We start from the raw sequence: 27,264 nt of genomic DNA, 5'->3' as shown, positions 1-27,264 counted from the left end.
CGGTAATTACATAATGGGTATGCACCAGATGATGCCCAGACAAGCTCCCTCCTGGGATTTCCCAACTTTTGGAGTGTTTGCAATCATCCTAAAGAGCTACCTTCTACCAACTTGGGGGGGGGGGGGGTAATTATTGCTTTTACAGCAGCACCTGGCACAAGGCTCAGCAGTGGCACAGTGGTCACCAGAGCCAGGCTGTGGCCACCCTGCCTGCCCTGATAGCTCTGGGGCACGGTCAGGCACAAGAGATGCATCCCCCCAGCCTTGCAATGGCAATAAAAACATAATAAAATAAAGGAGAACAAAAAAATAAGGATGTAAGCTGCTTTTTGGGTCTGCTGGCAAGGCGAGCAGAGCAGTTGCAGCCGTGTGCTTACGCCGTGACCGGTGACGAAAAGGCAACGTCAGGATGTTCTTGATGGTGGGCCAGCCATTAATCCACGTATTTCAGCAAAACCCAGTTTGTTTCTTAAGATTTGTGGGAGAGGGGACAGCTGGGGGTGTGGGGAGCTTGTCTGGGATTAAACTTGCCTGAGAGCCAAGCACGCCAAGCTCGAGAGCCCGGGGAGAGCTTAATTAAAGTCAACGTAGAAGCGTTTCCAAGAAAATAATACAGGGTTTCTAAACGGGATATTTTCATTCTGGGCCCAGAATGTCTCCTTTTCCCTCTTCGGTGTCAGCTTTAATAAAACAAAATGAGATCTCCAAGAAAAACAAATTGGAGCTCTTAAAAGGCGCTGGGGAGATAAAAATCAGTAACAGTGTTGCTGGTAACACCTTGGGTTATTAAAAGGGAAAGAATGCTAACGATGCAAATCGCCTCGGCCTTTCTTGTGGTTGCTCCCCGCGGGAGCCTGCCCACCCTGCCAGGGGGGCACGGGCACGGTGCCTCTCACCATGGCCCCTGGGCTGGGCTGCAGGGGCACAGAGGCACTGGCCATGGGATGGGGCACGTTTGGGAAATGCTCACACAGGCAGGATTCTGGAGTTTTCTGTCCCGAGGTTCTGGTGGCAGCTCCCAGGGTCAGGGGTGGTGTTGAGGGCAAATAGTAAAAAGCTTGGAGGAATGGCAAGGAGCAGGTTTCAGGGGACACCAGACTTTAAAACAGCGGAAATTTGGGCTGGTGATGTTGGGAATATGCCACAGCCCATCTGAGCTCCTTTAGAGGCGATGAACATGTGAATGGAAACAGTAGCTTGGGCTTTTTATGGCCTGAGAGCAGCCGGGTGTGGCTTTGCTCCTCATGCCAAGGCATCAGGCTGGAAAACTGGGGTCATTCCTCTAAATCCAGCGCTCCAGTCCCACTGGTGCAGCTGGACCCACACTGCTCTCACAGTGCCCTGACCCCTGGCAGGCTCTCCCAGCTGCCTGGCCTTGTGCTGCTCCCCAGGATGCTGGAGCAGGGGGTGTGGGAAGGGCTGGGGGAGTCACTGGGGGTGTGGTTTGGTCCCTCCATGCTCTGCTCCTGCCTCCCCAGAGCCAGAGAGGACTCAGAGCTGCCCCTTCTGTTCGTGTGCTCCCATCCTGGCCAGGGCTGACCCTCTCCTGCCTGGGGCTGGCCATGGCAGTGGGCAGGGCATGGGCACAGGGGTGATGCTGCTGCCCCAGGTTCAGGGGGAGGAAGGTGCTGTAGGGTCCTGTCTGTCCATCTGTCCAGGAGAGGAGAATTCCTTCTTACAGGGTGGCTTTAAAAGGCCCAGGGTGATAAATTTGAGGCCAATTCCTGCTCTGCTGCTGTGCCCAGCAGCATCAGATAAGGCAATTACAGCTTTATCACTTAATTGCAGAGTACAATAATAGGAGTGGTATCGGGATAGGCTGTTGCCAAGGAGGGAATATCAGCGTTATTGGGTTTTATATTTGTTTTTTCAATATAAACTCATTGGAGCCTCAGCACTGCTGAGGTTTGAGGTCTTTGTTAGGCTCCTCCTGCCTGTCCCCCCCCATTCCCGTACCCAGGGGCAAATTCAGCATTAAATAAAAGCTGTGCTGATTGTCCTGATGCCAGGGAAGCTTTTCCAGAGTCGGTGAGAACCCATCCTGGGAGGGAAAGGGGTGAGGACTGACAGGGATGTTGTCAACAACTTTGTGGACAGCTTTTCCCTTGCACCTTGGGAATGAGATTTCCATCCCTTGCAGGTTTTTCCTGTCCTGCTCAGCAGGTATGGGGTGCACACTCACAGCTGCACGAGGGCATGGGGCTAATGCTGGGGGTCTGGGTGCCCTTGGGGGGACAGCTTGGAATGAACCCTAAAGTCCTTTGCACAAGGCTTTCCCACTCTCAGTGTCACGTGCAAAAGGCTCCATCACCGCCCTGGAACCCAGATGGGAAAATGAAAATTTTATATTTGGCAACTCTTCCTCAGCCTGCTGGGGTGGTGTGGGAGAGGTGAGAGACGTTGGCTGCCATACCCAGAGCTCTGCTTGTCTCTGACTCACGTGGTCCCATTTTCCACTCTCCCTGTGGAGCCATCAAGGAGGCTGAGCACTCCCAGTGTCAGGATTTGGGGCATTTCCCCACCCAGACTGGCCTGGCTGGTGCTTTTCTGCCTTGAAACTGGGGATTTTCAAGACCCAGGGTGGGTTTCTCACCAAGAACTGAAGTTTTGCCTTGCTTGTCCTGATGTCTGCAGGGTCAGGTAATAAAAACTCAGGTGATACAGGGGCAAGGAATGGTGTCACAGCCTTTTAACTGGGCGAGCTGAAACTCCCTTGGGATCTGCATTTTAGGAGAGGACCTTTATTAAGGGAGATTGATATAAAATCCAACGTGTTGCCCAAAGCTAAGAAATCATGGCAGATTTTTAAAAAGCTGTTAAACTCTGCCCTGCTTCAGTTCATCAACCAAAGCATGAACCAAGGAGCCCTAGAGGAGGCACTTCAGGTCCTGCTCTGACCCCTGTGCCTGGCTGTTAACTCCTGCTGGCCCATCCTAATCTCCATCTGGAGATAAGATTAGCCCCAGCCTGGCTTGCAGAGCTCCTTTGCTTCCCTTGGGACAGCATCCTCCCAACCCCAGGGTTCCCAGCCCCACCATCTGCAGCCTCCCCTGCCACAGTTTGTGTTCCACTGACCTCATAAACAAAAATGACGCAAAACAAAACCCCACAAAAAACAATTTTTACAGCAGGCTGAGTTTTCCTACTCCACAAAGGAGGTTGTTTAGATTTTTATTGCCGGATGAAGAAGGAGGACAGAGATAAAAAACAACCCTGAAAGCTGCTGGGGAGATGATGCAAGGCAGAGCAGCGTGGAGAGCCGTGTCTCTGAGGGCTTTAATGTTTCCTCTGCTTCCAAGTCAGGACGCAGCTATTGCAAAATGCCAGGCTGACTGCAGCCCCTGGCCACGTGCTGACACTTTCTGCAGCAGATAACTCCTGCTTTATCACCCTCCTGGCCGGGCCAGAGCCCCCCCTGAGCTCTGGAGGAGGGCAGGATGCTGGGGAAGCAGCAGGTTCTTGGCAGGGTTCCCCATTAGTCAGGGTGACGAGTCGATCTCCCTTCCCATTTTCTTATGAATGAATCAGTTTTGGCTGGGCCCGATGGTCAGACTGGTTCAACGAGGAGCAGCTGGTATCACTCATTAGCAGAGTAGACAAAAACCAGCAAACCAGCCTCTCCCTGGCTCTTCAAGCTGCTGTGATCCCGACAGGCCTGGGGCTGACAGCGGCACTGCCAGGCTCTGCTCCTCCATCACCCCCTTCCCTCCCTCCTCTGGGCCTCTCCCGGCTCCTGAAGCTTCAGGGACACTTCAGAACCACTGTGGATGCACCCAGGGCCCTGCACTGTGAGCCTTCTGCTCTCCTGGTGCATCACTGCTGCAGCAGGGGGGTTTTAGGGGACAGTTTTAGCTCCAGGTTGCCCGTGGTTGCTGTGGGGAGCACAGCTCGGCTGTGTTTGCTGTTCCAGTCCTTGGCCAGTGGAAAATTCTTGGCATTTTGCCACAACTTCAGCTGGAGCAGTTGGGATTTGGGATTTTGGGGCACAGGGGCAGTGGTGATGTGTGGCTGCCTGTGCTCAGCCCTGTTGTGAGGATCTGCCGTGGTGTCACTGCTCTTCCCTTCATTGTTGGCACCCAGCAGTCCTGTCTGTAATGCCACCCCACACGTGTGTGCCAGCTCCCTTGGGCAGGGATTGCCCCCTGCCAGGGCTACTGCAGAGGCTGAGGAAGGTGATGATGCCTCAGGAGCAGTGTCCTGGTGCTGTCACAGAGCAGGGCAGGCTGGTGTCCTCCAGCACATCCCCATGGATCTCTGCTGGGGACAGCACAGGGGTTGGCCCCATGCTTGGGGCTATGCATTCCAGGGCTGGAATGGCCCCTCACATCCCTGCACACCCCAAAATCCTGGCAGGCTCAGCTCCATGCTGCTGAGTCCTCCCAGTGCCTGCTGTTCCCTGTGCCCCTGAGCACAGATGGGTGAAGTGGGGGCTCAGGCAGTTGAGAACAGGAGTGGGATCTGTGGGGTGTGTTCCCTACAGCAATCCCACCCTTGGCACCTGCAGGACAGGATGAGTTTTGTAAGGACAGGGGTAATTTTGTGGAGACAGGGTGGTTTTGATTCCCACCCAAAAAGCCATCTTTCCATGGGAAGGAAGAGGAGGCTCCCTGGCCCCAGAGAGGGTATGTAAGGCTTTTAACCCTGACTGGCAGGACCAAACCTCCCCCAGTAACTGACAGAAGCCTTCATTAACCTGCCCTGTTGTTTATTCCCATTTCAAAGCCCTTGATGCAGCAAAAAGTGAAGGCTTTTCCTCAGGAAAGCACATTAATGTTTCACCTGCCTTCAGAGCCCTTTGCCACCGGGGCACCTGGGGTGGCTGGGGCTGTCCCCAGTTCCCCTGGCTCTGTTAAACATTGTGTGGCTCCAAGGGAGCCCCGCCTGTGGCTGTCGTGTGGGCTCAAGCCTCGGGGGCCTGGGTTTTAATTTATATGCAGATGTGAGTGTGTGCATAGAGCCACACAGGCAGATTTGTCTGTGGATCCCCGTCCCAGGGGCAGCAGCAGGAGCTGCAAGGCTCAGGGTGGGCTCCCAGGATGGGGATGGGAAGCAGGGGCTCATCCTGCTGTGACCCCTGCCCCTCCTGCCTGCAGCCCAAAGGGCAGGGCTGGCCCTTCCCCGAAGCCACCCGGTGTCTGAAAAACTTTCAAATGAGAGCAGGTCAGCCAAAAGTGACAGCCCGTTGGCAAAGGGGTGTAACCTGCTCCTTGCTGGGCTAAAAAAAAAAAAAAAAAATGAAATAGTAATTAGATAAAATACTGCTGGTTTTCACTTTCCTTTAGCGGTCAGATTTGCTTAATGACAGCTTGATCTATTTTTCTGAGATATCCAGTTGTTTTGAAATGTTGTCTTTAATGTTAGGAAGCTCCAAGAGATTAAAATCACATGGATATTTTACCCTTCTCTTGCCCTCTGGGTGTCTGGTTCAGCGATGTGTTGCGATCTTTTTCCTGGTCCCTAGGCTCCAGGAGCACTATCCAAAGGTGCTGCTCTGTGCTGCAGACACTCTCCAGCGCTGGGACAAGAAATAATTTCCTGATGGCCACCAGGAGAAGGGCCCAGATGTTCCAGCACGAAGCTGTTTTGTCCCACAGACGCTGTGTCAGCCCAGGATGACTCCTGTGCCTGCCCCAGGGCTTTGCTCAAGCTGCTTAAAAATGGCTTTTCTTCATTTATCTCGATTGTTCAAGATGTTCTCTCAGTGGAGGAGGCTCTCCAGTGTGGTCAGCCATCACCTCGTGTGCGGGAGGGTTGGGGCTGAGGTGGAAGAGGCCATGGAGGGAGGTGTTACCTCCTTTGTGAGTGAACCCTGGGGGCAAAACAACTTAAAAGCCACCTGGCCCAGCCTGGGGAGGGGCCTCTCCTCAGAGAGCACCTGGAGCAGCCACCACGATTTTCCCTTTCATATTTCCAGCCCCCTGCATGGTTGGGTGTTGGGCAGGCTTTGTTTTTGGGGAAATTTGGGCTGTGCTGGGTGGAAGCAAATAAGTAACGACTGAAATGTTTTGGTAATATTGGGGTGGGTGGCTCTGCCCAGGTGCCACTGGGGAGGAATCCCAGCCCTCTCCATTTCAGGGTTTTTGCTCCAGTGGGGCTGAGGCTGAAATTGCCACAGTATTGTTTTGCTCTGGAGCATGGAGAGCTCTGGGGGGTGGCTGTGGGTGGGGGTGGCTCTGGAGGTGATGCTGCAGGGCAGAGCCAGCAGGGAAGAACACAGGGATGATTTCTTTCAGTCTTGCTCATCCTGGGGATGCCCCAGCCTTGGCTGATGGGTGTTTGGGAGCTTTGGCTATTCCCACACCATCTCCATCTCCATCCCCACCACACAGGGTGACAGAATCATGGAATATCCCAAGTTAGAAGGGACCCTCAAGGATCATCCAGTCCCACTCCTGGTCCTGCACAGACACCCCAATCTGGGCATCCCTGGTGCCCTGGAATGGTGTTCAAACACTCCTGGAGCTCAGGCAGCCTGGGGCATTCCATTCTTTGGGCAGTTCCCAGCACCCTCTGAGGGAAGAACCTTTCCTGATGTCCAGCCTGACCCTGCCCTGACACAATTTCATGTCATCCCCATCCACCACACAATGAGAAAGGATTGGGCTGACTGGGAGATGTGGAGGAGAGGGGGGAGAGTATGCAGTGCTGAAACCTGGGCTGGGGTTGCTCCTGCTAGGGCACAGAAGGTGCATCACAGCCTTCAGCTCCCTCAAAAGTTGCAAAACCCAGGGTAACTGGGGTTAACTGTGTTCTCTGTCCAGTGAGGGGCAGGGTGCAAAGTGATGCTTGGAAATTTTGCATCAGGGAAAACTGGGAGAAATACTCGGAGTTCAAGCTGGCCCTTGTCTAGGGGAAGGTACATATATATATATATATATATAAAACACCCTGTAGGGATTGAAAAGACCTGTTGATGAGGCACTGGGGACATGGTTTAGTGCCGGGTTAGCAGAAGGACTCAATGGTTTCAGAGGGCTTTTTTGGCCTAAACAACTCCATAATTCTATGATTCCAAGACTGGACATGTCCACCACCAGAGGGTTTGGAGGAAAGGCTGTGCAGAAATCTGCCAGGACTGGGAGAAGGCCACAGATGTCCTGCAGTGGCAATTATTTGTCTAAAACCAGTGCCTGGGCGGGTGAGGAGCTGTGGCCAGGTCTCCTGGGTTTGGTGTCCAGCCTGCTGGGACCAAATGCTTCCCTTAATGCTCAGGGCTGGCAAAGGGCTGGAAGTATTTTTCTTTCTGAGTATCCCTTAATTAGCTGAAAGGGAAGGCTGTCAAGTACCCAGCTGGGAAGGAAAAAGATCTTCGTGAGCCTGTGACCAGCCCAACATTTCGCCTCCATTTATTTTCCCTGACTTCTTTGTTTTCCCCTTTGAAAAAAGGGTGTTTTTCTCTTTCCTTTCATTTAACTGCTATTTATTTGCTGGTAAGTGGAAGGAATTCAGCTGGGATCAGCCTGGCTCCTGCCAGGGACTGGAGTTGAAAAGTTTCCATGGGGGAGATGTAAGAGCAGAGCAGGGGGGTTGTTGTTCAGCCGCCGCCGGCCCTCACTCCGCGCGTCCCTGGGGCACGGCCAGGTTGCATGGGTTCAATTCTCCTTTTTTTACTGGGATGTTGACAAGTGCCCATGGGAGTTGTGGTGGGAGGAGCATGGAGCTGGGCTGTAGGGCTTCTTCTTCTTCTCCTCGCTGTTAATGGGAAACAGAAGATGGCTTGGGAGAAATTTGGCAAAGAGGGAAATTTTTCTGTCTCTTCCAGCTTGGAAAAAAGTTTCCTTTCTCACCCCTGTCTCACCGCAGAGGGAGGAGGGTTCCCAAACCCAGCCAGGAGGGGTTGGTTGGAGTGGGGCAGAGGAGGCAGAAAGTGCCCAGTGATTTCACAAGGATGGAGCAGCCTTGGGCCACCAGATTTGTTTGTGAGTGGAGCCCAACCTGCCTCCCACTGGTGGCCAGGATCCATCCCATCTTCCTCCCAAGGCATCAAGGGCTTGGGATGCTCCAGGTGTTCTCACCCTGTAGCAATGCTGGGAATTTTTTGGATCCTGTGTGTCAGGTATGATGTCACCATGTAGATGGAGATGCAGTGGTGGATCAGTGCTGGACTGTAGCTCCTGGAGAGATCCTGTGAATTCTGTGCCTGGCTGGGACGTGAACCCCTGACCTTGGCGTGAAGAGCTCTGTTGGCTTTGCCCCTCACCCCGGCTTGTGAGCCAGCACTGCTTCATTGTCTGCTCCGAGCTGGGCTGGCTGGGAGCCACAGCTCCACATCCCAGTGGATCACATGGCTGGCCAGGCTGCTCCAGTGGGAGCCACGGTTCTGTGTCCTGGTGGATCACAAGGCTGGCTGAGATGCTCCAGCTGGGAAAAGCCATGGCAGCCACTCACACTGGGCAGCTGGCAGGGCAGGGACTGCTCCCAGAGTCACACTCCAGCCCTTTGGGACTTTCAGGTGTGCCCCCAAAAGTGGCAGTGCTCACCTGGATCACAGCCTGGGAAATGGTGGCTGGCCCTGGCTGAGACACATCCCAGCACTGCTGGCCCAGTCCTGGTGCTGGTGCTCATATCCTGGCAGATGCCTTCCCCTTTTTCCTCCCTCCCTTCCTCCTCCCATCCCTCCTGCCCTGTTTGTGAGCAGAGGAAGCATTGGGATGAGGCTCCACCACCCCTGTCCCTCAGCTGCTCAGTCCTCCCAGCTGTCTGTGGCTACAGGAGCTGGTTACCAGTACAAACCTGCCAGTTACATAAGGTGGCCACGGTGAAGTCCAGAAGAGATGACACATTTTTGGGCTGGAGAAGCAGAAGGGGGTCACACCTCACTGCTGGGGACAGAGGATGGCCATGGTGGGGTGTGGGTGCTGAGCTGTTCCCAGGCTTTGTGACCTTGCACTGGTGACTGCAGGAGGTTAATCATAGTCAAAGCCCAGTGAAGTTTGGTCAGGTCATGGCTTTTCCAAAGAGAAAAGAGAGAGCTTTGGACGTGCAGCAGCCAGTGTCTGGGGCCAGAGCTGACCCACAGTGTTCCACAAGAGTTAATCATTGCCATCACCTGGGAACCTGCCTGGCTTCAGCAGTGGGAACTCTTTCCCCAAAAACTCAGGGTGAGGGGCCTGGAGGAAACCCCAACCCACCAGCAAGCATCAGGCTGGGGAGAGCAATGTCCCTTGACCTTGACACTAAACTAAACTCTAACCCCGATCCAGACCCTAACCCAAACCCTAATTGCAACCCTGATGTTGCCCCTGTCCCTGACCCCAAACCTTTGCTGTCCCTTTCATTTTATAAGGTGGATATTGTGTTTATTGCCCTGTTGGAAATGGCAGAACCTGGAGCAGCCAGTGGCAGCCACTCAGGATCCCCTGTTGGGCTCTCACTGCCATCTGCACCCAGAGCTGGACAGAGGGGAAGGATCTGATCTGCTTTGGTCACCCAGCTCCAGCCGGGAGGTCTTGGGGGCTGCTGTGTTAGGGGATTTGGGAGAGTGTAACTCCCAAATCACTCCACATTAAGCCCAGGAATCATGAGACTTGGGTTTTGGCTTCCACTGGTGAGGCCAGGTTCTCCAAAACGGAGCTGAGTGCTTTTGATGGGTTCTCCACGATGCTTTTCCCATCCTCCACTTCAGGGCTCCCATCCTTCAGTTGTATTGCAGGGGGAACATTGAGAGGCACCACAGCTGAGGAGGAAAACCTGTGTTAAAGAAAGGGGAAGGTGGATAAAATCAGGAGGCCTGGTCTTGGCACCGTGTGTTTGGGAGAGCGCCGGGACCCTGGGCCGGTGCCTTGCTCGCCGCTGGTGTCCTGATGCTGGAAGGAGGTTTTTATGTATATATATAAAAAATACTTTCTTCTCCCTGTGGGTGTGTTTTGAAAAAGGGCTTGGGAACAATGAGCATTAACAAGCAGATAGAGAATTAAATGCAGGGTTTGAGTCTTCAAATGTGTGCACATTTCAGAGCGCGTGTTTGTGCCAAGACAAACTCCGTCAGGAATAAACATCGTTTTACATGAAAGGCTAATTACAGATTGGTGCTCCGCGGGTGGGAGGAGGGAATTTTCACCAATTAAAATGGAACTTTTCTGTTTTTCGTAAAATTGCTGGATGAAAACGCAGCCAGGGGCTGGGGAGGCGTTTGACAGTGCAGTTAAGAGGGGAGATGCTCATCCCCAGGATTTGTTTCCCCCCCCAGGGCTAAAGAGCCTTTGCCAGTTCAGTGGGGCAGAAGATGAGGGAGGGCACTGGTTCTGCCCAACAGCAGAGAATGCCCAGACAGCCCTGGGCTCTCCCACAGAGTGATGGGACATGGGCAAACAGGGTCCAACCCAACATCCCTTGGAGTCCCACAACACCAGGAGAGCTTGGAGTAACAAGATCCTCGGCCTCCTTGGGTGTGTAGGTCATGGAAAGACGTCTGGATGGGACGTGGCCCACGATGAGGAGCTGCAGCTCCTGTTTGTTGGGTAACTTCAGTGTGTGGTAGGTGAATCATCCCTCAAAAATTGCAAGCCAGAGGCAACACAGAGAAGAAAAACCTTCCTGGCCTGCGGAGTGGAGTGCTGGGAAGAAAACTCCCGCCTGGGCACATGGTGGGTTTCAGCTGCAGAGCACATGCTGCCTTGTTGCTTTTGGATAGATTTCACAAGAATTTGCATTTCTGGAGCAGCTCTGAAGCCTCTGAGGCTGTGGATGGGGAGGATGTGATGCAGCCCAGAAATCAGCTCTAACACCATTTTGCTCTAGCCAGGGCTGAGTTTTATGGGTTTGGAATGAAATGGATGCAAAATGGGGCTGGGACTGAGCTTCTCTGGGATGTTGAGCGCAGGAACCCCAGGCAAACACTCTGTGCTTGCTGCTTGCCAAGTGAAACCACGGATTTGTCTCCATCTCTACTTAGTGTGGCCACAGGGCAGCTCATTTTGGGACTTTTCTCTCACATAAGCTGAGATCCGTCACTTAGTGGTTACAGGAGGTGGCCTGGGTATCGTCTCTTAAAAGTCTCCTGCATCCTTGAGGGAGAGGGGAGGCACAGAGACACAACCAGAAGAGGTGGTGGGTTTTCAAAGCAAAGTGCATTCCCAGCCTGCTCTGCTCCAGTGCTCTGTGCTCCTGAACCTGCTCAAAATTGGTGTTTTAAAACTCCCCTGCAGCAAAGACTGGATTTGCACTTGACTGGTCTGATCTCTGGGAAGCTGTTGCCTTATCCATGGCCATTGGATCATGGCACAATGACAGGAGCTTCCACTTCTACAGCATTCACATATTTCCTTACCCTCTCCTAATACCACCATGAACAGGGCTCTGAAAGGGTCTTTAGCCAGACCTGGCCTTGAATAATTCCTCTGAATAATTCCATTTATTCCAATTTTCAGGCTGTTGTGGAATTGTTTTCAAAGGAGGGGGGGTGGGGGTGGGGGGGAGAAGTCAGCCAAACCTGATAAAGGAGGACTTTGTTCTGAAGCTTTAGGGTATGGTACCAAGCAGGGCTTGCTATACAATTAATGAGTTTAGCTGGCTTTGAGCTGCACGTGATGCACAGTGGCTGCCACCACCAGCTCCCATCCAGAGAAGTCTGGCTTCTCTTTGGTGTTCCCCAGCCTTGGTTTGGGGTTCTTCAGGATCAGTTTGATGTTCCCCAGCCTTGGTTTGGGGCTCTTCAGCATTAGTTTGGGGTTCCTCAGTTTGGGGCTCCACAGCTTTGGTTTGGTGCTTCTCAGACTTGGTTTGGTACTCCTCAGCTTCAATTTGCTGCTCCCCAGCTTTGGTTTGGGACTTCTCAGCATCATTTGGAGGCTCCTCAGCATCAGTTTGGTATGTCCTGGTGTTGGTTTGGTGCTCCTCACCTTCAGTTTGCTGCTCCTCAATCTCAGTTTGGTGCTACCCAGGTTCAGTTTGATGTTCCCCAGCTTTGGTTTGGGGCTTTACAACTTTGGTTTGTGGATATCAGTTTGCTCTCCAGGTTCAGTTTGGTGTTCCTCAGCTTTTGTTTGGGATTCCCAAGCTTTGGTTTGGGGCTCCTCAACTTCGTTTTGAGCCATTTTGGTGCTCCTCAGCTTGAGTTTGGTGCTCCCCAGCTTCAATTTGGGGTCCCCCAGCTTTGGTTTCAAACTCCTCATCTCCGTTTTGCTGCTCTCCAGCTCAGTTTCCCATCCCACTGTGCATTGTGGTGGCTTCCTCAGCTCTGCCTTTTGCATCTGCCTTTATTTAAGCCTTGACCATTCATCCCTGGGACCGGCTCAGCCCGCAGGGGGTGTTGAGCACATGGGGCTGAGCCGCTGGGAGTGGTTCAGGCTTCACTTTGAGAGCACAAGGGGATGACGCAAATGGCTCTCCAAGGGCACGAGATGAAACAGCTGCTTGGGTTTCACTCCAGATGTGCCGTGGGAGCCCTGCCCCGAGGGGGGCACAGCCGCCTGCTCCCCCACAGCCCCCGCCTGGGAAGGGCCACCAGGCTGCCTGGGCTCCCAGGCCACCCCAAAATCAAGCCAGGTAGGGCTGGGGAGGGCTGTGAAGATGCATGACGAGGTTTGTCACAGCAACAGAGCTTCCCCGCTCCTGGAACGAGTCAAGAAGTGATTTATTTCTTGTAGGAAAGGTGCAGGAGGCGAATTACCTTTGGCTGCCTCATCTCTCCTCTGAGAAACGCCAGGTGCCTGGGGAAGGTGACCCTGTGCATCTTGTCCCCGTCCCCTGTCCCAGCTGCGCGGCGCGAGCGGGAGAAGCCGCGGGAAGCGAGGGAAGACACTTCCTCCAGCGGCGGATCTGAGGTCACCTCCTGGCCCTTGATCCCTCCAGCCCGGGGTATGTGGGTCAGCGGGGAAGCACAGCTGAGAGCGACGTCCCTTCCTCCTCTCTCCCTGGAGATTTGCTTTTAAAGGAACAAATAGGTTTGGCTTCAAGTGCTGCAGTCTGATTTTTTAATGATGTATTTTGGAACAATGAGCTAAATACCAGCGGGGTTTGCATCTGCATCTCAGAGTGGTGAGATTTTCTTCCTTTCTCACCTTCCTGCTCCTACCTTGCTCTGCTCTCAGAAAGCTTTTTCTGCTTAGGAAAACGTCAGCAACGGGGGAAGTTTGTCATCCTGTCAGATGGTCCTGCTGGAAAGAAAGTTGGTCTGGTATCCAAGTGGGACCACCTGGACTGACCCTGGGGGTCCTGCCCACCATGAACACACATACATGGTGCTCACAGCCCTCAGGGACCCCTCAGCATCACCAGCCCCACTGCAGGGGGAGCTAAGCCCCCCAACCCCTCTCATCTGCCTCAGGGTCCCCAGGAGCTTTGTCACCCACTGGTAGGAGGAGGAGAAGGTGACCAAAGCATTCCTGGTCCCTCCTCCACTATGGGCACAGCTTGGTGCTCAGCTTGGAGCTCTTGGGCTGGTTGGCAAATGGGTTGGTGTGCAAATGGGTCACCTCACCAGTTTTCCCTCTGTCCTGAAGCCAGGGTGGGTGGTGTTGGGGGGATGGATCATCCTGGCTGTGCTATTGCAACAGCTGGAAGTGTCCAAGGCCAGCTTAGATGGGACTTGGAGCACCCTGGGGTAGTGGAAGGTGTCCCTACCCATGGCAGGGGGTAGAACTAGATGAACCTTTAAGGTCCCTTCCAACCCCAACCCTTCTGATTTTATGATTCTGTGATCTCTTAGACCATTGAATCACTGTTCCCCTTGGAGAACTTCAACCACTGCATTCCCTGTCCATGTTGAAGGCCACATTGCTTTGGATTAGCCACGGGCCACCAGCTTGGCTGCCTTTGTTATGTCAAGGTGGGAAGGAAAAATTTGTGGAGCTTTAGCTGGAGCTTTCCCCTTTGTGTGAGAGCTGCTGGTGGAATGTTCTCCTTGGTCAACAACTCTTCTCCAGCAAAGCAGTACCAGCCCCACACTGAGCTCTTCCCCTAGCCCAGAGCATCCCTGGGACCACCAGGAGGGTTCCATCAGCTCTGTAGGTGGCTTGGGCTGGGGTGGTGGCTGGGGCTGTTGCTGTCCCCCAGCCCCCTGGAGCAGGTCATGTGCCCTGGGGGGAAGTCCTGGCCCCTCAGCTCCTTCAATCCCTTCAGGAGGGGCTGTGGTGGGAGCAGGGTGGGATGGACAGGTCCAGACCCACCCTGTAACTCTCGATGTAACTCTCAGTGCCAAACAGGGTCAGCAGAGAAGTGGCTGTCAGGGAGGGACAACACACCTCGAGTCACCTCTCCTATCAGGAACCCCCAAATCAGAAGCCATGTGCATTTCCCCTCACCAAAAGCCGAGTGCTTTCATGCCTTTTGGGTTGTTTTTTTAATCTAGGAATGTGGTTTCTGAAGCATTTTGTGTTTCTGTCAAGACACCCCTGTCACCAGCCAGGTCCCCCCATGGCACCCAGCTCCAAAACCAGCCCCTTCAGCTGGTGCTCCCAGGAGCTGGTTGGACTCACAGCACCCTAAAACACAATCAAGTCTTAACCCGATCCCTTTCAAAGTTCTGGCAGCTCCTGAGCTGCTTCCAGCCCCATCCTCAGCTGGATTCTCTCCATAGCTTCTTTTAGGATGTGCTTGATAAGCCTCTGTGCCTCATGTGGGGGCTTGTCTGTGTGTTTCCATATCTCGCCCAGCTTATCAGCCACAGAGGGTGGGAGGTGTTGCCAGGCTGGGAATTAACCATCCCATGCAAACCCTCTGGAAATCAGGAGCAGAAATTCCCCCCCTTTTTTTCCACTGTGGCTTTAAACCAAGAGGTAACTTCTGCAGCGTTGGAGAAGCTGTAGGAGGGAAGGTGCTGAGCCCTGCCTGGGTTCCACTGGAGGAACGGCTGCCTCTGCCCTTGACATCCAGCAAAGGCCAGGAGAAACTTCAACACCACAGATTGCCCAAAACAAACCCTTCTTTCCCTGGAGCTGATCCAAGGACTGTGCCCAAAGGGGCGGGTTTGGGGCTAGGCTTCACCTGAGCTCCATTTCTTTCCCAACCTGTGCTTTTCTGCCATCACCTCCCTCCATCCTTGCCCCAGCCCAGGTGAAAGGAGATCACTGGGGATAAAAGAAGGGGGAAAACTGTGCCCCCCCCCCCCCCCCTCTGTGGGGGTGTGAATCACGGCGGGATGAGAGCCGGCACCGAGGCGGTTTTGTGCTGCCCCCAGGTTTTGCCGAGGTTTCCTTCCAGCGCTGGAGCTGGCCCAGCCCTCCCGGCTTCCCGGGGCTTCGCTGGGAAGCGCTGGGAAGACAAAACCCCGCTCTGGAAGTGAGGCTATTGTTCTTACTAATTTTAACTGGATGTTCTTCCCCAAGCCTATTTTTATTCATTGCTTGTGGTAAGCCCTTTCTCTAAGGTAGAGCAATTTGCCACGGGACTCTTTTTTTTTTTTTTTTTTTTTTGGTGTGTTTACCAATTTTAATTGAGAGATATCTCCTTTTTACAAACCCAGAGCTGGAGGAGCTTTTGAGCGCCCGTTGCTGAGCCTCCTGCCCTGGGTTTGCTTTGATCTCTGCAGGTGAGTGTGCATTTTTGGGGCCAGAGATTGATCCTGCCTATTTGCATGTAAATCCCCAGGTTATTAAGATTCGAATCTGGCCCTTTAAATTTAATACTCCGCTTTATGCTTTTATTTCCGCGTTTCTTAAAGTAATTTCCAAAAATAACAAACTTCAAACATGACGGGGCCATCTAACGTTTTACTGCCTTGGCTGGAGTAGAAGGAACATTTCTGGAAGTATATTATCCAATTTAACGAGCCTTTCCCATCCTGGCGTGGCTCCCACCCCTCACCCCCTCTCGGAGCTGGTTTGGACGGCTCTTTGGATCCGTGCCACCTAATCCTATTAGAGGGACTTTCATTACACTGTGCCTTGTGTTTGTAACCAAGAAAATCAGCTGGAGAGGGGGGTCCTCTCCCTTCCCCTCTCCCATCTTTTTGCCTGCAGTTGAGACGAGAGCCCAGCCAGTCCCATGAGGTTCCTGCTCAGCCCTTGCTTTTCGTTTTATTGCTCCACTCTGCATTTATTAAGGAAGATTTTGAAGTAAATTGGGTACTTGTGAACATATAATTAATTTGGAAGGGTCAGCTCTTCCCAGCCTGGGGAGGGCTTCTTTGTGTGGTCCTTTTGTGAAAAGCAGAGGTTGGAGAGGCTGTTCTATAGCTGGGATTTGCTTTTAATAGGGACCTGGCTATTTTTTGAAGCTCTTATGGCTCTGGAAGGACCATGAGGGTGTTTTTATGCAGAGATGTGATGAAAAGGTTTGCAGAGTCCTTGGCTTGGGTGAAAAAAAAACAACCAAACCTAAAAAAAGGATAAAAAAAAGGTAAAAGGACCACATGTCCTGTGGCTGTGCTTGGCAAACCAGAGCCAGCACCTGGAGCTTGGAGACGCTCCAGGAGGTCCCCTCACTTTGGTGCCAGGTAGGGATTGGAGCCCCTTGTCCCTCTGTCCATCCCACTCTGCCCCACACACCACCCAGGGGACCTCTTGCTTCTCCTCAGACCTGTTAGAACTGAAATTCTTTTCCTTACCACATTGCTTTTCTTGAAATCCTGCATTTCCTCCCCAAAATAGTCACATAAACCATTACAAGGAGAAGGTGGAGGGCAGGGAGAAGACGGTGGACAAGAGGAAATGGCCTCAAGTTGTGCCAGGAGAGGTTTAGGTTTGATACTAGGAAAAATTTCTTCACTAAATGGCTGGTCAAGCACTGGCATGGGCTGCTCAGGGCAGTGATGGAATCATTGTCTCTGGGGGAATTAAAAACCATGTGGATGTGGCACTTGGGAACATGGGTTAGTGCTGGGCTTGGCAGGGCTGGGGGAATGGTTGGACTTCAGGATCTTAAAAGGCTTTTCTAACCTTAACGATTCTGTGATGGGCCAAAACAAAAAATCATCTGTGAATAATTAACATTTCTGGGAAAGACAAGACAGACAGACAGACAGACAGTGGTTTTCTCCGGAGTGGGCTGGAAGGAGACAGGGCATGATGGTCCCACTTGGGCATTGCCTGGCAAGGTCAGGGGTGGAATTTAACCTGAGATAAACATGTGTCTCCATCAGCTCTGCTGTAACGAGGAATCTTCACTGACCAGGGGGAGAGGGGAAGGCCAGGAGTGCTGATTCTGGGGAGTGAGGGAGGGGTGGGTGATGTGCTCCTGGGAATGCAGGGCTGTAGCTCAGGACAGGAACCTCTCCCTGGCCAAAGCTGGGGAGCAAAGGGCTTGGAGGAGCTCAGGGGGCTTTTGGCTGTGGAGATTCCTGATGGAAGTGTTGTCAGTGGGACATCTTCCCATGTGCAGCCAAGGTTGCTTGGAAAGAGCGTTGAAACTTGGTGCCTTCCCTGGGACACAGTAACCCAGCAGAGAGGAATGCAAGGAAAACCTGTCCATACTCCATCATTGTGCCCCATCTATGGTGCCACCAGGTCTCTGTGTCATTTATGAGTTGCACTGTTAATTAACAGCACTTAACACGGCTAATTAACTGTGTGATGGGGCTGCCACTCTGCCAAGACACCTCCAAAGCTGTGCTTGGTCCCTGGTTGATTCCTTCCTGCCCCTGTCGTGTGTCCCACCCTGACCATCACCTTTCTCCTCTCTCTCCCCAGCATGGGTCGGATCCCTGGCCATGGGAATGATTTTTTTCTGCTCTCCCATCGTCAGCATCTTCACCGACCGCATCGGCTGCAGGACCACGGCGGCCATGGGAGCCACCATCGCCTTCATCGGGCTCCTCACCAGCTCCTTCACCAAGTAAGGCACACCCAGCTTCTTGGAGAGCTCCTCTTCCTCCCTGTTCCCTGCAATCCCCCTGCCAACACATTGCTGCTGCCTCTAGGGGCAAAGGAGGTGGTTCCCATCCGCATGAGAGATGTCCTGGCAGTCCATGTGTGCTCAGCCTGTTCCCCTCCAAACTGAACCTTGTGTCCTTAGGTAAAAGAGAGCAAATTTTACCCAAGCAAGGGACTGCATTTGGGGATTTCAGCACTCAGGTTCCTCCTTTGATCTTTAAAACAGCAGGAGAGGTTGGTGTGCCTCTCACAGGCAGCTCCAGAGAGGCACTCACAGAGAGAACCATCCTCCTTCACATTTGGTGCTGAAAGTAAATTAATGCTTAAAATAATATTTAGTGGATTACGCCTAAGAGGGAGTTTCTGTGCAGGGCAGACAGGGAGGGGAAGGCAGACAGGGTTTGGAGCAGTTTGTGGTGTTCCTGCCCTGGCTCGTGTGTCTGCGGCAGCACAGTGCCACTGCTGCTCCTTGTTTTCCATGCCTGATCCCATGCCATGAATTTCTGCTGGCAGGCACTAGCCAATGGCAGGTGTACCTTGTGTGTCTTTCCAGCCCAGAAATCAGGGCTGGCATCGTTGTGGGAGCAAAAAGAGGTCACCTCTGGGGTGATTTATGTGACACTTATTAAACACAGTCTCAGAGGCTCCATGGAGACACCTCCAAAGTAGCATTTGCCCCACTTTTCAGAATAAAAACATTGCTTTGTGTTGGATTTCAGTTAAAATCAATATTGTTTTAATTAAAATGCTTCAAGGAGTGGGTTTTTAAAGCAAATACACACCAGTTTTCCAGAGGGCAACTTGCCCGTGCTGTGCTCCTCCTGGGAGTGAGACCCTTGTCCTCGTCCCAGCCCTGCTCCCCTGCATCCCCAAGTCCTCCTCTGTGGGATCCCCCCCATCATGCTGGGAGTGGGGATCAGTTCTGATCCCCAGGCAACACCCCCAGGGCTATGGCAAATTGCAGATGGGATTTTTGGGTTTCTAAAACCATCTTGGACAGCGGTGTTTGCAGCTTCCTCCTCAGGTGCCACCCTTTTTGTTTCCAAAGATGATGGCAAAATGTGCAGTGGGTCCTGGTGGAAGCTGTGCCCTGGCCTGCAGATCACAGGAGCTTCCCATGGAATCCTGCTGTCCTTCCATTCAGCAAAGCTTGGGCTTTTTGCCCTCTCTATTGTAAAATGTTTGTGCAAAGAAGAAGGGCTCGTGGGACCACACCGCTGCCAGGGGCTTCTTGTGTTGGGCTTCAAAAAAAATTAAAAAATCAAACAGTACAGGCAGAGAGGAATATCATTTCCAGGAGAGCTACAGGACTGAAATCCCCATTTCCTGCCTCTCACTCTCGGACCACATTCCTCTGGCTGCCTTTTAAGGGAGAAAGGAGCCCCTTTGCAGCTGGACCAGAGCGAGGGGAGCTGCAAGGGCAGAGCAGGGAGCCTGTGGGATTTGGCAGCGCTCCACCAGGATGGTGAAGGCTGCTCCTGAAATTCAGGGCTTGTGGCTCCAGCTCTCCCTGAACAATGGAAAAGCTTTTTTTTTTTGGTCCCTCCTGCCAAGTCACTCTGCCACAGCTGGAGATCATTCCCCTGTGATACAAGTGCTGGTGCTGAGGGACACAGCCTGACTTTGGTGGGCTCAGGAAAAGCTGCATCAAGGCTCACCCCTCCTTTATCTCCTAGTTTCTCTAAAAGGGGTTTGTTTTGTCCAAATGGAGGAGCATCAGTTCCCCGCACTGCACTGAGCTGCTCCAAAATCTCTCTGAGCCACCAAGACTGTGTGGCAAGACCCCAGCGCCCAGCTCAGTGCCTCTTGTCTCAAAATATTGGGAATTTTGTATGGAAACCACTAAAGAAACCAAATGTGCTGAAAAGAAAAGCTATGGGGAAGGCTGGATGGGGTCAGTGTGAGGTTTTTCCTCTCTGCTGCCTTGGTCTGAGGTGTCTCCTGCTAAAGCCACCAGACACCTTGTGTGCTCTCAAAAAAAGAGAAATCCCAGTTAAGGATTTAGCTTCCCTCCAGTTTAAGGGAGTTGGTTTAGCATGAGGAATGGGAGAGATGGCCAGCTCAGCAGGGCTGTCTTCACATGGCCCCAGTGCCCTCCCAGCCCTCCTCTGCACTAAGTGTTCTGTAGGGAGGGCTGGGTCCCTTTTCATCTGCTTCTCCTTCCCCTCCACAATTTCTGCCCAGTTACTCCTGCACAGAGGAATCCCCCAAACTTCTGCCAGCAAGGATGGATCAGGGCTGTCCCCACTGAGAGCTGGAAGCAAAAGGAAGCTGATGGACCTCCCTGTCCCAGGAGAAACAACTATCCATCGGCAACCTCACAATCCGAGGGGACGGTGCCACCCTTCCCACAGCACAGCTGCTGGCTGATTCCCAGTAAGCAGGCTGGGAATCCTGGCTCTTTAAGAAGCATGGCTGAAAGGAGCCCCTGCTCATGCAGGGTGTCTGAGCCTCAGTGAGGAGCAGATGGGAGCTGTGGCATTAGTCTCCAGTTATCCTACGTGTCAGCTGAGCTGTGGCACCAGGGCTGCTGTGACTGGGCCAGGGCCGGGGCGTGGGAGGTCGGGCACGGCCCACCATGCCCAGCTGCTTGCCTGGCTCCCACACAGGGGGCTTCTGATGTGGTTTTGCTCTGGAGGGGATGGAAATTGCCTTTCATGACAGTCATTTGTGTCAGCAACCGTGTTCTGCTTTCTGCTTGGCAGGCTGGAGGGGTGAGCGTGTAATGGAAGGCATGATGTGCTTGTAAAGGTTTTCCCAGCTTCCAGCTGCTCTGGGAGATGTGGGCTGCTGTCTCCTCACTTGCTTTGGGAGCAGCACTCAGTCTTGCTCTGAGGGTTGGAGCACAGACCCTGCTTGTACAACACCCTGAGCTGCCCAAAGCTTTTCCTCACACTTTCCTCCCAGGCAGTATCCCATGGCAGATCTTTGCAGCTGGATGGATTGCATGGGAATGAAGAAAAAAAATCCTTCATCTGGAGAGAAACACAACAGGTTGTTTGTGCTGCATAATCCAGGCTCCTTTGTCAGCTGCCTCTGTTGGGAAAATTGGGCTGGAAACTGGGAGGCAGCTCCTTCCAAGAGCTTTCAGCACTCTCCATCTGCTCTGTAGCAGCCACTTCACTCCCTCTTCAGTGCAGCCACCAATGTGAGGTACAAATGAGATCTATTAACTGTCTAATTAAAGCTCCCAGAGGAGCTTAAAGAAGAAGAACTTAATTAACCAGCCTGGAGCCTGGGCAGAAACACCACATTTCCTCCCTGCGTGCCTAATAACCAGCAGGGTTGGTGCCTTCTTCTTCCAAACACTGGGTGGAGAACGTTTTCAGTTAGTCTTTCAGTGGAAAAACTAAAAGGAATTCTAGCTAAAAATAACCCACCATCCCTACCTTAGAGAATCTTGTTTGCTGTAATTGAATAACCATTGAAGTCAGGTCAGCTTCCCAAGGAGGCCAGGTTGGCTGCTGCCTTCTCCTGGTGGCAGAAAGCAGTTCCCAGCTCCACTTCATTCTGCAGCAGATGTCATGTGCCAGCTGTTAGGTGAGGATTATCCTGGTTTGCTGAGGGGATAAGCTCCTCGAGGCCAGCCTGTCTGTGCAGTACCTGCGGCGTGTGACACCGGGCCTGTGCAGCACCGCGGGGCAGGAGGAGGCCTCCCTCACCTCTGCCTCACACCCCACTCCCATGTGTGTCGTTCCAGGTCCCTGGAGGTCCGTTATTTCACCTATGGGATCCTCTTTGGCTGTGGCAGCTCCTTCGCCTTCCAGCCCTCGCTGGTCATCCTCGGCCATTACTTCAAGCGCCGCCTGGGCCTGGCCAACGGCATCGTGGCCGGGGGCAGCTGCCTCATCTCCGTGCCGCTCCCCTTCTTCCTGAAGATGGTCGGGGGTGCCATCGGGCTGGCACACACTTTCCAAGTACTCAGTGCCTTAATGTTCATCCAGATCTTCTTGTCCATGACCTACCGGCCCATCCTGACGCCTTCTTGTGACTCTCAGCACGACGGGCATGACAAGCTGGGCAGCCGGAGCGTGAGGCAGCAGTGCTGGGCCCAGACCCGCAAGTATTTCAACCTGAGGGTTTTCCGGAGAAAGACCTATCGGATTTGGGCCTTTGGGATTGCTACTGCTGTCCTGGGATACCTCGTACCGTACATGAACCTGGTGAGAGCCATGGCTGGAAGGGGAAGGAGGTCCCTTTGCCCAGAGTGAGGGGGAGGGGGGAAGGTGGAGATGGGCTGAGGGGACAGAGGCACCAAAAGCATCAAAGCCAAGAAACTGGTGCACATCCTGTAAACAGGAATAGTGATGGATATAGTTTTGTGTGCCCTCTGTGCCAGGGTAGGCCAGGATCACTTCCCAGTGCTCCTAAGGACCAGCACCAGTAGCAGGAGAGGAAGGGCCCACTGGGTCTGGGGTGGGTGGAGGGTGCAGGTCAGCATGGTGTGCACACTGGGTCACAAAATCAGCCCAAATCCATGAGCCCTCTGCAGGAAATCCCATCCATCTGGGGAGATGAGAGGGATCAATGTACTGCAGCTTCCTGTCCTTCCCTCCATCCTAGGTCAAATACGTTGAGAAGCGATTTCAGGAAACCAAAAAGGACTGGATCCTTCTGGTTTGCCTCGGGGCCATGTCGGGGCTGGGGCGCTTGGTTTCGGGCCGCATTGGCGACTGCATTCCTGGACTGAAGAAGATTTACTTGCAGGTACGGTGTGATCTACCTGCAGGTACAGTGTGATTTACCTGCAGGTATGGGGTGATTGACCTGCAGGTACAGTGTGATTTACCTGCAGGTACGGTGTGATTTACCTGCAGGTACGGTGTGATTTACCTGAAGGTACGGTGTGATCTACCTGCAGGTACAGTGTGATTGACCTGCAGGTATGGGATGATTTACCTGCAGGTACAGTGTGATCTACCTGCAGGTACAATGTGATTTACCTGGTGTGATTTACCTGCAGGTATGGTGTGTCCAGCCCTCCATGGAGGTGCTGGCCAGCCAGAGTGGGGCAGGGATGGTATCTCTACATTGATGTCCATGCTGTACTTAATAACTGTCAATCATAAAGCCTTTACCAGCCATTGTCTGCTGTGAGGGAAGAAAACTGACTACAGAAATGTAAGAGGAGTTACACACTTGACCCCAGGGATTGGTGTCTGTTCAGCAATCAAACTCCATGGTAGCCACTCTTCCCAAACTACCGACACCCTTTAACCTCCTTGTGGTTTTTGAAGAACAAACTGCTGAAATCTAGCAGCTAATCCAGCAGTTAATCCTTCTTAACCCTTCTTAAAAGGTTATTCTTAAGGGCCTCTCCGAGACAGGAGCAACAGCAAGCTGGATAGCTTTGCTGGGTCCAGGGGAGGGAGCAGTGACATTGACCTGCTCAGTGCCATGTCCATGACTCTTCCTGCTGCCCATCCCCACTCTCATGCCCACTTCTGTTCCCCCAGGTTGCGTCCTTCATGCTGTTGGGCCTCCTGTGCATGATGATCCCACAGTGCCGAGGCTTCGAGGGCGTCATTGTCATCTGCCTCTTCCTTGGCCTCTGCGACGGCTTCTTCACCACCATCATGGCCCCCATTGCCTTCGAGCTGGTGGGGCCCATGCAGGCGTCCCAGGCCATAGGGTACCTCATGGGGCTGATGGCCGTGCCCATGACTGCAGGCACGCCCATTGCAGGTGGGTAATGCCACAGGGCTGCACCAGGACCCAGCGGGTGAGAGGGACGTGGTGGTGGCAGCCTTCACCCGTGGTGGTGTTTTGGTGTGAGACCAGAAGCGCTGGTTTGAGTTTTCTGGTTTATCAGGTCACGTGGAGGTTGAAGAATGGGGCTGGCATCACTCCATGCCACGTCCTGTGGCATCTCAGGGCTTTTCTCAAGGCTGATGAAAGGTGGTCATTGGGGGAACAGTGAGCCAAGGTCACAATAAGTGATTTCTATTTGCAGCTAAGCTGAATACTGGCAGATAATAATTTTCTAGAAGTCCTTCTAGATGGAATTGAAATTAGAGATGGAGACACCTGAGCCTCCACAACACCTGGGTCTGTGTTCCGGCACAGCAATAACCCCAACGTCCTTAACAGCTTTAAGTTAAGGGCTTTGCCAGATCTGCCCCTGGGCAGCAGGACCTCTGCATCAGCAGCACTAAGCCAAAGCTGGATAAGCACCTCCGATCTCTCTGCTTCCGGCAGCAAAGTTCACTGCAACGCCCTCAGGATGGGACATGGGGCTCACAGACCTCTCACTGGGAGGGTGCTGCACCAGGACCCCTGAGTGGGGCTTGCTGGGTGAAGGGGCCCTTTGCATCAGCCTAATCCCCAGGGAAGCATCCACGCAGGAGACACTCAGAGGGATTTTCCAGGGCTGATCAATGGCCATGTGTTGTTCTCCAAGGATGCCTGGCTGTGTTGGAACTTGCCAGACAAATGTAGAACCTCGTTGGGTTTTAAAGGCTTGGCTATTGTTTGTAACTGGCAGCGTGTATTTCACAGCCAGAGATAAAGCATCCATCAGGGCAGGGCTTCCAAATGGAGACAATCAGCAGAGGAACAGCCCCTGCCCACTTTTCCATTGCCTCCTGGCTGGCAAGCCTCTGGGAAGAGGTGTTGGGTGTAACACGTCTCAGCTTGCATTTGGGATTGTCTGGGATGTGGACGGTTGTGTCCTGTTCTGGAGAAACAGGAAGGACGGCTGAGGCTTTCCTTCTCCACTCCCTTGGTACACAGTGTTGGCTGCACACATCCCTTAATCCAGGGAGTAAAAACTCCAAGAAATGCAAACGGAAAAAAAAGATTATTTTAAAAACCCAAATCTCCCCAAATCTGGTGGGTGACGCCAGCCGCACTCCAAGGAGGGAACAAGCAGGTCATTAGACTAACGAGCTCATTAGACTGACGAGGCTCTAACGTCACCTCTTTTCTCTTCCAGGATACCTCAACGATTATTTTGGGAATTACGACGCGGCCTTTTACTTTGCCGGGGTGCCGCCCATCATCGGCGGCCTGGTGCTCTCCGTGGTGCCGCTGGTCCACCAGAGGATGTTGAAGAAGCAGCGCCTGGATTCTGGCAAAGACAAGATGCTGGTGTCGGAGGCGGTGGTGAACGGAGAGCTGCTGCCCGGCTGCCCAGCCTCTGAAGCGCACATGTGAGCCACTCCCAGCTCTCCTGGGACACCAGCAGCCTCTCCATAGCCCCAGCACAGGCCCTTTCCCAGACGGACCGAAATTCCCAGTGATCGCAGATGCACTATGTTTGTAAAGAGAAAACACAAGCATTTCTTCTAGTTAAAAGCTTTTAACTAGCAGAAATGCTCTTTTTTTTTGGGGACAGTTTTGATTTCAAGGCCACCTTTTTTTTTTTCCCCACCCCAACCATTTTTGTAAGGAGAACTCTCACCAGGATTCAAACTTGATCGAGCTCCCGCTCCTCTCCCAGTTTTCTATACGTCACGACAGAGGTTTACAGATAATAAATGCCTTTTCCAAGCAGGCCACGGATGGAACTTGTTGAACCTTGCAGCTGTCCATCCTCCTCCTCCAGTGTCACTCGGGTGTCACATCCAAGTGAGACAGCCCCCTCCCCGTCCAGCACCTGGGGCTGTTTTGGAGCCAGAGATCCAAAGGAGGAAACGCTGCTTTAGTCTGATGCACAAACCAAATAAATGTCAGCGAGTCCCGCTTTCATCTTCCTCTTTCCTCCTTTCCCGCTGCTCTCCCACACCCCCAGGGAGCTGCAGCTGGGATGACAGGGAGCTCAGCTGGCTCCAGACATCGGAGTCACACGGGAGCACACCCTTCCTGCAAAATATGCCTTAAAAACGCGTGGATGAGACCAGCAGGTCCCTTGGCCGCTTTCCACCTCCGTTTTCCCACCCGGCAATTAATGATTGGGCTTTTGAGCTGCAAAAGAGAGGGGCAGGTCCTTGCACAGCCCACAGTGCCCGGCTCTGTGGGGCCAAATCCATGGGATCACCACCAAAAAGGGCACTTTGGTGGCACACAGGGTTGGGACAGAGCCCCTGTGTCATGGAGCAGCTCCGTGCTGGGAGGTGGATTCCCTGCTGGGCTCAGGGGCACCCACGGGTGTGGGGATGCTGCTGGCTCAGGGCAGAGAGTGCCTCTGCTGTTTTTGGGGGCCAGTTGTGTGTTATACAGCAATAAGCACGAGTCAGTATTGGTTGGGGAATCCCAGTTTTCCAAAGGGTTTGACAGCCCCAGTAGCGTTTAACTCGTAGTCTGTGTGTTGTCACTGAGCTGGTGCAGGGTCAGTGCTGATCTGGGGGGAGAGGGAGAGAGTGCAAGGAAATCACACAGCCAGTGGGTACCTACCACACTGAGTGGCAGCAGAGCTCATCCCCAGCTCGGACAGGAATCCATCGCTGCCCACAGAAAATTGTAGAAATTCAAATTGCCTAGAGAAGCTGTGACTGCCCCATACCTGGAAGTGCTCCAGGCCAGGTTGGGCAGAGCTGGGAGCAACTTGGGATAGTGGAAGGTGTCCCTGCCCATGGAAAGGGGCTGGAATGAGATGAGCTTTGAGGTCCATTCCAACCCAAACCATTCCATGATTCTATGATCATCTCCAGGGATTGCTTATGAGCATGGCTAATGAGTGAGAAGGGAGGTTCTCCTGCCCTCGTGGGTCCCTGTGTGAACAAGGAGCCAGCTGGGAGTGGGGTACCTTTTCCTGGGAGAGAGCAAGAAACAAAACTCACATTCATCCTGACTGCAAACCCATCCTTCACCAGATTTTCATTTTGTTCACCTGACACTAAAAGTCTGAGATGTCTGAAGAAGGATGTGTGTCGTGGGAATCATCCCTGGGTCTCCGGGCGAGTGTGGGGGTTTGTGACACCAGGACATGTCTTTGCTGTGGAAATTTGGGCTCAGTGGAGGCCCCTCCCACAGGCAGCAGTGGGACTTTTGTACATAATAGGCTCAGGACCCTGCATGTCCCTCTGGCCCTGTTTTTAACCCCTGTTGGCTGATGCATTGTAAGGTCTTGTGGTCTCGTGGCCCTTCTGTCCCTGTATGAGCTGGAAAATTACCTGGTGTGTTGTGACGTGTCTGTTTATGATATAAAATGAGATGTCTACTTGTCTCTTTCTTGGATACACTTTTCCATGACTGTTCTCACACTTCATGGCCTGTATTGCATCCTCTGCTGTGGCTCTGCTGAGCCGTCACTGAGTTTTGGGAGCCACGGGAGGCAGATGAAGCTGCAGGAGGAGGCAGGGCTTGAACCACCTAACCCTGGCTCCAGCTGGGATCTGCCAGACTTAGCCTAGGGCAGGGCATTAATCTGGTGCTTTTTGGGTGGGAGCCTTGGAAGTGGGGCAGCTTCAAAGCCCTCTGACAGCTGAAGGAAATAAAAACCTCCTCATTGTAACTCCTTCTGTGAGTTTTGGGGCATTAATTCACATTGGTATTTGATGAAGTTCATTAAATCGTACTTTGGACCTTAATGCCCCCCAAAGGAGAGATTATGAGAGGTTTAAATTCCAGAAGT

At 52.9% G+C, this 27,264-nt stretch overlaps 1 protein-coding gene and 1 long non-coding RNA gene across 2 annotated transcripts in view; one reads left to right on the top strand and one right to left on the bottom strand.

The window, feature by feature from the left end:
- Nucleotides 1-26,867, top strand: part of SLC16A2 (solute carrier family 16 member 2) — a 35,517-nt gene extending 8,650 nt beyond the window's left edge. The window contains exons 2-6 of the mRNA XM_030228737.2: nucleotides 17,568-17,712; nucleotides 21,451-21,913; nucleotides 22,314-22,457; nucleotides 23,207-23,435; nucleotides 24,685-26,867. Of these exons, the coding sequence (XP_030084597.2) occupies nucleotides 17,568-17,712; nucleotides 21,451-21,913; nucleotides 22,314-22,457; nucleotides 23,207-23,435; nucleotides 24,685-24,905 (1,202 nt within the window). The 3' untranslated portion in view covers nucleotides 24,906-26,867. The remainder of the gene's footprint in view (nucleotides 1-17,567; nucleotides 17,713-21,450; nucleotides 21,914-22,313; nucleotides 22,458-23,206; nucleotides 23,436-24,684) is intronic.
- Nucleotides 7,324-9,382, bottom strand: LOC108962042 (uncharacterized). Its single transcript, XR_001990511.3, has 2 exons — nucleotides 8,734-9,382; nucleotides 7,324-7,692 (listed from the first exon to the last, which is right to left on the bottom strand). It is a non-coding gene; the product is annotated as an uncharacterized LOC108962042 (long non-coding RNA).
- Nucleotides 26,868-27,264: the final 397 nt, after the last annotated feature.

The sequence above is a fragment of the Serinus canaria genome, chromosome 4A, assembly GCF_022539315.1.
Source record: "Serinus canaria isolate serCan28SL12 chromosome 4A, serCan2020, whole genome shotgun sequence".
Taxonomy (NCBI): domain Eukaryota; kingdom Metazoa; phylum Chordata; class Aves; order Passeriformes; family Fringillidae; genus Serinus; species Serinus canaria.
This window is presented reverse-complemented; position numbering and strand designations above follow the sequence as displayed.